The 11,854-nt window shown below is 33.7% G+C and overlaps 1 protein-coding gene across 1 annotated transcript in view; it reads left to right on the top strand.

The window, feature by feature from the left end:
• The window catches only part of LOC119688182 (T-box protein H15-like), a 39,565-nt gene extending 29,429 nt beyond the window's left edge, over positions 1-10,136 (top strand). The window contains exons 5-7 of the mRNA XM_038102866.1: positions 2,563-2,848; positions 3,730-3,974; positions 9,290-10,136. Of these exons, the coding sequence (XP_037958794.1) occupies positions 2,563-2,848; positions 3,730-3,974; positions 9,290-9,821 (1,063 nt within the window). The 3' untranslated portion in view covers positions 9,822-10,136. The remainder of the gene's footprint in view (positions 1-2,562; positions 2,849-3,729; positions 3,975-9,289) is intronic.
• The last annotated feature ends 1,718 nt before the right edge of the window (positions 10,137-11,854 follow it).

The following is an 11,854-nucleotide window of genomic DNA, read 5'->3' on the forward strand; positions in this document are numbered from 1 at the left end:
ACTAGTTTTCCTAGTTGAAAATATGAATCATACCTTGTCCGGTCTATTGTTGACTGCACCATATACTTCTTGTAAACAAAATCGCTAACGATTAAACGACTTAGCAAATCTTTGAGTTTGGACCAAATATTCCATGTGACTTAACTATGCTAAATTGAACATTTTCTCGAAAACTAGGTATTCTTCTCTTACTAAGGATTACCACACATTAACTAAGGCTACACTTTTGTGGTAATTCAACGGACCATTATTTGTGATCAGTGGGCTGTCACTCTAATCTAACCTAATTCAAATCTCCTAGTATCCAGTCATCTCAAACTAAACGATTTTTTGATAATTAATTTTGGTTCTTTTAATAAACGTAACACACCATCGTAGTAAACTGAATATCTCAAATCGAACAGTTTATGTATTATGTCGGCATATATCGTAGTGAAAACAGTGTCTGAATATTTAAATTTACTTGATTTACTTCAGATTTACTTCAGATAGTAAATTTCATATCGCACAATTTCTCGGTGAACTAAAGTCACGTTTTCTATATCACAATGGGCTAATTTTGTTGTTAAGTGGACTTTGGTAAGATCGACACTCAGACCTAAGGTTATGTCAAGTAATTCTAAAAATTAACTACATTAAATTGAAAGATATAGCGAGAAGTTATGAGTACACTTATTCCGTATACCGACTTAATTATATAAGGTTAAACAATTTCCTGCAAAGTAGTGGATACTCTTATTCTTTTTATTGTAGTTACTTGATCATATTAAATGTAATAAGCCATTTTTTACACAAACTTGTGCCGTGTCTCCTGGTAACGTATATTAGAAAGAAAAAACTGATATGTCAAAATAGCAGAAACAGTGGCATAGGTGCTTTAAGCCAAACATTAATGGAGCTACATGTAACTTGAATTCTTTCAACGTGGCTGACTTAAATTGCTCAGTTAGAGCACACATAAGACGCAAATCTTTGCTCTACATTCAGTTTATTATTCAAAGTTGCAACTCACTCTGTACTTAGACCAACCGACAGACTAGAGAGTTGTTTTCTCATTACTGACTAGAGACTCACTAGAGTTGAGGATGCCATTAGGTTGTCTGGAAGGTTACCATAACCTGCGTCATCATCTAAACAAGAAAACATTGTCTAAAAAGAAAAGGTCGCATCGGCATTAAAGCAAATGATGACATTTTCTGTGACTGCTTAATTTTTGTTCAGTGCCAATGGAATAGTACTGGAGTGTGGTGTCTTCTGCATATCTTATTTTAGAAAATTCTCAACGAGTTTGAGTTTGAACTTCCTCCGAGGGGCTACGTGTTTTCTGTTTAAAAAAGATCGGCTGTTAGAACAAAATCTTAACCGGTATCATAGTGTTCTACTCCAATGAATGCCCTGAACCTTGTCTTACTCTAATCTTAATTATGACATAATGACCATCGTATTATCATAAGATACTACATCATTTTACTTTTATAGTCAGAGTTATTCAGACACTTGTTGTGCTGAAGATGTGTCTTCATTTCATATTGAAAGTGTTTATAATGCGAATATTGAATAATATGTTTATAATTATTTCAATTACTGGAATTTTCTACTACCTATGAGAGATATAGATCGTGTGCTCCTGTAGTCAAAATTAAAGTTTGGTTAATAAATTTATTTTTAAAGTGCGAGTGCGACGTATAATGAAATAAAATCACAACTCTCACTTGACGTAGCTGCTTTCTGGACATCACAGTGACACACAAATCTAAACGTTCAGCACAGTGGTAAGCGCGTTTACACAAAGAAAGTGTAAATGGTTTGCTTTAAGCTTAGTGCCCAAATAAAAGGACCCCCTGAAGGGTGTCGGAAAAAATTAAACTCAAAATGGTGGTTAGGAAGAATGTCAAAATTTATTATGATTTCATTTTGTGTATTTTTTGTTGTTTTTTTTTTGGAAGACACAATTTTGAACATAGGTTTGTGTAATTGTATGTGCTGCTTTGTTGTAATGCGTGTGCTTGTAATTAGTTTGTGTAATTGGTGTGTGTTTGTCATTGTTGATAATGGTAATGGGGGTGGCAATCGTGGTAGTGACTGGGTGGTGTGGTGGTGCTGGTGGTGTTGGTGCTGGTGGTGTTAGCTTTTGTATAATACAAATTATTATTATGTTATGTTGATGTTGAAACATCATTGGCGTGCAACAGAAAAGATTTATGCACGCTTTCCTTTGTGATAATTATTAATCCAAAAAAAAAAAAATTTTTTTATTATTGTTGTTGTGTTTTGTTTGTTGGTGTTGCCGTGCCACAGTGCTTTAGGTTGGGTCATTATAATAATTTACATGTATATTTGCTGGTAATAAAATGAAAAATTAGTTACATTTCAGTGCTATTAAGCATGTGTCAAAGTGCAAAGTGTGGGGAACATTTCTGTGATAAAAAGACTTCATAAATATATTTGAAGGAAAATATTTTCCAGAAAAATTGTAGAATAACATAATAAACATATATTCATAATAACTCCCAATTAAGTATAGAATTTTTAGTATCATTATAAGTGACTAATTTTTCTTAGGCGGATGTTTCCTACAGTGCGTGTTAGCTTTTCGGGGCCTTTGCGACAAATACAGCCTCCCGATCGTTATGCCGTGCTGCTGGATATTGTGCCAATGGACTCACGTCGGTATCGTTATGCTTACCATCGGTCATCATGGTTAGTGGCTGGTAAGGCTGATCCTCCACCACCAGCACGTCTATATGCACATCCTGACAGTCCCATAAGTTCGGAGGCACTACGGAAACAAGTGGTTTCTTTTGAAAAAGTCAAGTTGACTAACAATGAAATGGACAAGAATGGACAGGTGAGTGGCACTTAAAATTTTATTAAACTTTCTCGTAGTTAGTGTTAATAATAATGTTGGTATATAAGCTTATATACAGTCAAATAAAAATATTTCCACCATGTTATGATTTATAAATTTTTAATGATATTTTTAATTTCCTAAAAGATTTTTGTACTTGACGTGAATGCGAAATGCCAAAACAATCAACAAAATTTCAACTTTAGAAGTTTTAATATTTAATGGAATTTTATGTGAACGACTTCTGTTGTTCTCGGAATTGAGTATGCAAATTACTGAGCCTTGTATTTAAAAGCAGTGAATGCCTTATCAATTATTCAATGAGTACGAAAATTGTTAAGACAGCTGAAAATGTGATATACAATGCGCCTCAGTCCTAACCTCTGTAATCCAATGAAATCCATATGTACCGCGGCTCCCCATCTACTAGGATGTGTGAGTTGCATGTGAAAATATCTTTCACTTCCGTTTTCAATTTTTCTATACCAAAATTTTTTCATTTCATATTCTGAGAATTTTATTTGCAATTTCTCTTTTTGCAATATTCTTATTGTAAATGACTCAGTGCTGTAAGCAACGACATGGGTTCAGGAATTCTCCATCCATCGGAAGTTATGCCATTGAATTTTGGCTTAAATTCAAACAAGTGCTGGAAAGGCACTTCTTCCTCTGCTGCAAAAGTGCTAGCAATTCAAATATTTTATATGGTTTTTCAACTTTTGAGAATCTTAGGATCTTTTAAACTTTTTAATGTAGTAAACTAGTTGAGCTAACAATTTTAATCTAAGACATATCAAAAAATAAAAAATACTAAACTTTTGTATAAATAATTTCTTCCTATTGTTTAATTTCACTCAAAAAACGTTCCAATTAATTTTTAGATTGTTTTGAACTCTATGCATCGGTACCAGCCACGTATACACTTGGTTCGTCTAAGCCATGGTCAAAATATTCCCAATACTCCCAAAGAACTACAGGAAATGGATCATAAAACGTTCGTTTTTCCAGAGACTGTGTTCACGGCAGTTACGGCGTATCAAAATCAACTGATAACGAAACTAAAAATTGATTCGAATCCATTCGCCAAAGGATTTCGAGATTCTTCGCGTTTGACTGATTTCGATAGGTAAGTATCCATAATTATTTAATTCAATTTATTTTTGTTTATATATGGAAATGGATGAAGTAGCTGGTTTTATTTTTAGTTGAATCAGCTTCTTATTATCTGTCTTATTATCTGAAGGAACTAGTGTCATCGTACGAATTCTTCATACATTTGACCACTCATCTTGTAGTCTTCTATAAAATATTAATACATTACATGGCAATCCTGCCGTGTAATGTATATTTCAATATTTCTTTCACTCTTTTGACAAATATCAGTTTTGAAAAAGCCCGATCTATTTAAATGAGACCATTAGTTGGTTTGACGTATGTAGTATCGAGATTAAATTTATCTCGTTTACCTTTGACTTATCATGTAGTATACAATTTTATCTAAGATGATTTTTCATGTTTGTACTTTATTCATATATTACTCTCTTTCTTTCACTTCCTGCTTCCTCTAGTATCTTAATGTATTATTATACTTTCGAAAAATAACAAAAAATGCATGGTTATCCATTTTGTGATTTCCAAAGTAAACGCCTATAAATCACATTTATGGTTTTTATTTTTATTTCGATATATTGTCAGAAACTTACCATTAGAAGTGTGTGACATCTTACAATACTGAACTCTTTTGAGGTCATCACCGGTGAGTTATCGGTATATTCGAGTATTTCTAGTTGGACACAACTCGGCGATAACTTTGTTAATTGTTCGTTTTGAAAAAGTTCAGAGTGTGAGCACTTTTATAAATTTTGACGTGATTTTACCATGAAAAAAGTCTAGTGGTAACAAACTGATTTTGTTAATCAATTTGCATCTCTGAAACGTGAAATGATTTATCCGGGAAGTTTTTGGCTCTCCAAATACACTGTGATTTTTGTGACTTTACGTACCTACAGTTTCGTTGAAACCACATATTTCACATTCATATCCTCAATTCTTCGCCAAAATTAGTTAGTAGTCATACGGCTGTAGCTTTAAGAATTGTGACACTCCTTCACTTGTTCACTTGTTCAAAAACGACTGATGAACACATTGTCACACTAAATTAAGGAGAAAGTTGTGTTCAAACACATAACTTCAACTGGTACCTGCGGAGTTCATCGGAGTTCCAATGAGGCGTTCATCGGCGCAATATAACGATGCGTATGTTAAGAACACCGTGGTCAACACTAAATGTCATAAATTACAGTGATTTTTGTGAATTATATGCGTAACGAAAGAAATGTGTGGATCTTCATTGTTTCAGATGTCACAATTTTAATTAGTGAGTGAAAAGTAGATAATTCGCTTTGAAAAATAAGAACTTATGTAGACAGCTTTGACTGTTTAAATGCATTCAACGGTTGTTAAACGATCAATATTATTAAATGGTAAACAATTCAAATTTCTCTTCATTCATTCATTTTATTAATTTTTTTTTTGTGGTGAACAAAAACCATTGAAAGCGACAGTGAGAGACTTTAAAACACTAAAATATTCTCTAAAGAGCGAGCTATAAAGATCTTAACCATCAGACTATGACAGACTTCTTTGGGTTGAAATCGTATTCCAGTAATCAGGGAGTGACATATAAGAAGCTCAATATTTAAATTCTCAAATTTATTGAAGCTAGGAGTAGGAAACCAAAGTTTAGGAGTTATGGAGTTATGGAGTATATTCTATGGAATTCTAACGGAATTGTTTGGAGGAGTGATGCATTTTGGTAAAACAGAGAGTAAGAGATTGGGCAGGTCTATGTGGAAAATCTTGAGAAATTCAATGGGAATTAATTCATTACTCATTTAAATATGGTTATATATGTGAACGTGTATAGGAAAAGAAGTATTATTTGTCTTAGTATCTTTTTTGTTCGAGTGAACATCTAGACGCGAGTCTAGGTGTAATTTATGACTGACTCTATTATTTCATTTACTTAATTCTAGCACACATCATGGTGGAAAAGTATAACACACGTTTTTCAACTTCACCACAAGGTTGAATTCCACGTATGTGACAGTGTCAATACCAACTTGTAAGCGTAAGCGGTACAACATTTCTGAGTACATCTATATTGTCACCTATGACTAATTTTCTCTCTATTTCCTCATGACCGTTTCTATTTATTATGGCTCGCTCTCTCTTCCCTTTTCTTCCACTCTTTGTTCGCTTCATTTTTATTATGTTAGTTAACGTGAGATTACTTTTGTATTTAATGGTTAATGATAACTTCTTTAGAGCCTCCATAATTGTATAATATTATGCATAATTATTATGATCAATTTAGCGAAGGAGCCTACTTACCGTCGTGCCACTGTGCAACTTTCCTTTTGCTTTTTCATTTCCATTTTCTGCTGAAAATAGTGATTAATTGCATTCGGCACTTGTCAAAAGAAAATTTATATACCCGAAAGCCTTAATCACTGCAACCACTGCAACCACCGCATCCACCGCAGCCACCGCAGCCACCGCAACCAAAAGCGTCGTAATAACTAATCGACAATGTGTATGAAATGATTTAAATTGCAATGCATAATGATAAAGAGTACAGAGTATGGATGACGAAGGAGCAACGGAGGCGAGAAAAAACGAAGCAAAGACGAAGCCAAAGAAAAGAAGAAGAAAAAGAAGAAAAAAATAAGTGCAACAAAAATCAAGTAACAATTATCGTCGTCAATTCAATGCCGCCGCACGTAAAAAGTGTTAAAAAATCGCATGCCACAAAATCAGCAAGAAAAATTTTAATAAAACATTTTTGTGCAAAAATTGAGAAATAATAAAAAATTTTAAACACGCACTATTACCACAGCCTTTCAAACTTAACAGACTTTATTGCTATAATAATAATAACAACACCAACAACAACAACAACATGAACATCAACAATAAATGAAATAATATCCCAGACAAACAGGCAACAAGCCAAAAAAAATGCCAACAGTGCAGGTGCCAAAATATACAAAAACAATAACAAAGACTAAAATAAAAAGAAAGAAAAAAACGATAAGCGAAAAAAAATAAAAATGCTGGCTTAAATGCCAGGAGTCAATTTCATATGGAATAATAACAGCGGCACCACCAACAACAACAATAATATAAGCATTAACATTTAAATAACATTAAAACAAGGATTCTGAACCCTTTATTGGCATGTATGAGAACTGCTGCTGCTGCTGCTGTTGTTGCTGCTGTTGCTGCTGCAGCAGTGCTGCGGCCTCTCTGCCGTTGCTGCGGCGGCAAAAGCAATGGCAAAAATAACAAATAAAAAAGAAGCAAAGAACAAGTAAGCATTGCTTGATGTGCATATGAATGTTATTAAACGCACGCAGCCGCGACGACCGACAACGGCGGCGGCTATTTAAATTGAGTAAATTATAGGTCGGCGCATTTAACTTTGAAGCACCACAATCGTACATGAAAACACGAAAAAATTGAGTTAATGTTGTTGTTGATGTTGTTACTGGGTATATTTGCTATAATTGTTGTTCTTGTTCTTGTTGCCGTTTCTGTTGCCGTTTCTGTTGATGTTGATGTTGATGTTGATGATGTTTTTCTTTTGTTGTTTTTGTGCTGTGTGCATTGCCGCTGCTGCTGTTGCTGTACAGCATAGCACAGCACACAATTGGCAGCAAGTAGTTGATGTAATTATAATATCGATGTGAAGTCAACGAAATCATAAACTAAATGCAAAAAAAAAATGTGCAGAAAATTCAAAAGTTAACAAAACAAGAAAAATAAATAAATATGTTAAACATAAAACATAAAATATAAAACAAGAAACAAAAACCAAAACCAAAACCAAGAAGAAAATGCTTATTGAAGTATGTTTATTAACACATATCAACATATCAATGCTTAGCAGCATGTTGCGTTGTTGAGTTAAGCTTCTCAACTTAAGTTTAGGAACTTTTTAAATAAGCGTTTATCAAAATATTAAAATATATGAAATGTAATGAACTCACCGCAATGGTTGAGTTCGGCATCCCTGCAAAGTTAATGCAATGACGCTGTAGAATAACGTTGAGCAGTACCCATAATGTTGCCACGGATCTAGTCTCTCTGAACCTTTTGATACCGTGTGACGCTTCAGATAAGGTGATCCTTTACCATGTGAACTCTTCAATTTTGTTGTGGAAGTAATCATGCGTAGGGCAGGTGTTCAAAGTAATGGTACAATGTTCTACAAATATATCCAGTTTACTCCATTTCTTACGCCGATGTCATCTACATATCTATGTCATCTAGTTATCTTTGCTGTTATCGAAAAAGAAACTGCAAAAATGGGGTTTGCTACAAGAATGAGAGCAAGACGAAATACTGATAGAATACGAGAAGCTGGTGACTATACTTAAGAATTTGTCGATTAACCCTCACCAATGCAAATGTGTGCCACAAAACGTATATTTCATGTTGGTTAATAATTGTTCAGAAAGTTCAAGTATGCGCATTGATTGTGTAAGGGTTTGGGTGGGTACTAATCCATTTGCTTATAGTATAACTGGTACAACAATCATACGCTTAAGTCTGGAAATATCTTTGATTTTTCGAACCAGTTGTATGTAGTTGCTGATCTAATCCGCATGTTATATATTTCAATATAATTATTTTGCGGAATTGCAACATCAAGCAATTATGCCTAATGATTTCTCCTTTCCAAAATTAGACTATCAGGCTTGTTGAGTGCTTTGGTCGACCTGCATAAACTTGTCGATCCCAGTAAATATGAAAATTGGCACTCCCTGCTGTGTACTTCCTGGTGTGGCACCACATTTGGTGTGTACTGCTAAATCATGCAAGTTTTAGTGATTAACCCATACTTGTAAGTAAAATTTTGGGGAATTACCTTACATACAGCATTGTGCTTGTTAAGGTATTGCTTTGGTGCCATTATAAAACACCTTGAGATAATGTAATCCATTGTTTTTGGGACTGAACCACATTTTCGACACAGATGATCATCTATTATATATAATTATTACTATTATTACTAGTATTATAATGGTGTGGTAACTTGCAGTTCTATGTAGAGATGTACTAAGATCCCTTCAGTGGTATAGAGTATATATTGACCTTAGTCTGATTTTCATAAACTGCAGTCTTGTATAAACTTCACTAAATGTTATTTAGTGATATACGGTACTTTTTTATTGTTGTACCAGTGCCAGGCACGTGTCTCGCGTTGCACATATTATTTATTTACTTACTTGTCCATTACAAACGTGACTTATTCTTGACCGATTCCCTTATATTCAAGAATTTTATTTTGCTGAAATATTTTAAATCATTTTTAAGAATTCCAAAATTCTTATTCTCGATTTTTATTAAAAACTTAACTATTTACTTCTTTTACAGGGATCCCATGGATTCATTCTTGCTCGAGCAACACTTACGTTCTCCACTACGTTTCTTTCCTGATCCCCTAATGCAACAATTATCACCACAAGATGCCGATGCAGCATCTTTGGCATTTCTGGAAAAAGCTAGGCAACATTTACAAATGTTTGGCCGCTCACCATATACGGAAATGTTGCTGCCACAGCTCTACCAGCGTCCACCAACTTTGAACGCCTTCAACATAGGCATGTGGCAACAACAGTGGCCACAACTGACAGCAGGTTTCTTGGCGAACGCCGCTAATCAGCAAGCCGCTGCAGCACAAGCAGCGGCCGCTGCCGCCGCAGCTGCTGCTGTTTCGGCTTCTCGCACTCCACCACCGCCACAGATGACGATTGTTTCTAGCCCATTGCAACCACCAGCAGCAACAACACCATCCTCTTCCGGTTCACCCTCGCCCGATATGCGCGCCAAACATTTCCAACGTTTCAGCCCATATCAAGTGCCGCAACATCAACATCCGCCCATGGCGAGAACCCCGCCCAATTAAAATGAAATCCAGCAACATTAACAAGCGAAAATTTTTGAAAACTTATGTGCAATTTATTTATCAAAATTTATCAAATGATTTTTAGCTGTTTTTTGTTATTAATTTTTATGCGACTTGTTATTTGTTGCTAAGTGGCGATGCGGCGATGCGACGTGTATATAAACATTATAAATGTTTACAAGTGATGTATCTACTTAAAAAATTGTGTTATATTAATATAATAATAAATCATATTAATTAAGCATATTTATTCTGTGTTCGGTACATTCTAAATTTTGATTACTTTCCGAACTATTAAACAAATTTAATATAGAAGTGCAGTATTAAATATTTATAAAAAAAAAAAGAAAAATTAAATATGAAAAATTAATAATGTAAATTATAGTGCGTGAGTTGTGTGCAACTGAATTTTTATTTTTAATGATTAATAGATGTAAACAATATATTATTTTTTAATTTATTCATTATCTAAATAGTTTAATAATTTGTTCCTATAATGCAAAAATTTTGAAAATTTTTAATAAAATAAAAAAAATAAGTTAATTGATTTTTTGATTTTTTTCTTATACATTTTTCTTTTTGTTTAGACTCAAAAGTTGCATGAGCATGCGGAAGCAAGAGAAAGACAAGAGAAACACATTAGCGCAACTAAGTGCAACAATGTGTATATACATAACTGAATATGCAAATATAAATATGTATACATGTATACATGCATGAATGTATTTATTATTATTAATTATATGAACGGAGAAAAATTCAAAATTCTAATTGGATATGGAACATTATAAATGCGATATTTTCTTCTTATTAATATAAAAAAAATCTTAACAAAAAATTGTTCAATATATCAAAAAAGAGGAAAGAAAAGAATAAATATAATTATAAAAATAAATTAAACAACAGAAAATCTGAGAGTTTATTTATCAACTGTTCCCGTGGAAATTCTTACTACTTTTTACTACTTTGCACCGAAAGTGCTGGTCGGTCGGTTGTTAAAGGCAGGGACAATATTTTTTAATAAGTTGCCTATGGGTAAAGAAGGGGTTAGCGATGTGTGCTAACGGTGCGCTTAATTAATAAATAATAAAAACTATTGAAGCATATTTTCCAGATATCTGCAGTTGCCAGCCATTCGGTTGGGTTCGGTGGGGTTCGAATCGGCTTTTTCCCATTTCCATTTCTAATTGTTATTACCATTTTTTCGTTAATAAAACAATAAAACAATAAATTTTACAGAAAAGCGGGCATAAATATTTTTTCTTCGATTCACTCACGTGATGCGCACTCGCGCGTTCAGTGCTGCAGTTCGCTGCTCGCAATTTAACCGTGAAAAGTTTTTCTGTTTAATTTTCCGCAATGAAATGTTGCCGCCGCTTTCAATGCTGCTTTCAATGCTGAATTCTTTTGTTTCAATTGCATTTTAATTAATTGATGTGTTTCCACTTTAGTACATTGATGGCTGTAATGATGATTATGAGAACACGACTCGTAATGCGCTACTCAACGGCTGGGCTAAAAAGGGTTAAGCATGGAGAAGGGTTGTTCGAACTTGCTCATTAACCTTTAACATGTGTTCCTAACAGTAGTGGATTTATATTGAATGTAAGAGACAGATGTAGGGCGCATGGCATTTCACAAAACTTGAAAGCAACTCATGACAATTGATTTAGGGAATGAATTATACGTTATTCACATGGCAAATTTTAAACCAAATAACAAAATCAACTTAAATTGATATTCTCATAGTATTTTATCTAATTATATTGGTTTGAGAGATTTGAGAGACAGAGATTTTAAAAAGAAAACATATGAAAACTATGTAGTATTAATAAGCTGGTAGCATCATAAATATACAAAGTCTGATAATAATGCCAATGAGCACAGAGAAGAAACCTAAATCGGAAACCTAAAATCGGAGGACTTCTGAAGTTGCTTGTACCAATATGGTATGTAAATAGTAAACTTATGTACAAAATAGACAACTGAAGCTAAATAGGCAGAATATAGATATAAGTCCTTGCTACTACAAT

Source organism: Teleopsis dalmanni, chromosome X, assembly GCF_002237135.1.
Source record: "Teleopsis dalmanni isolate 2A chromosome X, ASM223713v2, whole genome shotgun sequence".
Lineage (NCBI taxonomy): Eukaryota > Metazoa > Arthropoda > Insecta > Diptera > Diopsidae > Teleopsis > Teleopsis dalmanni.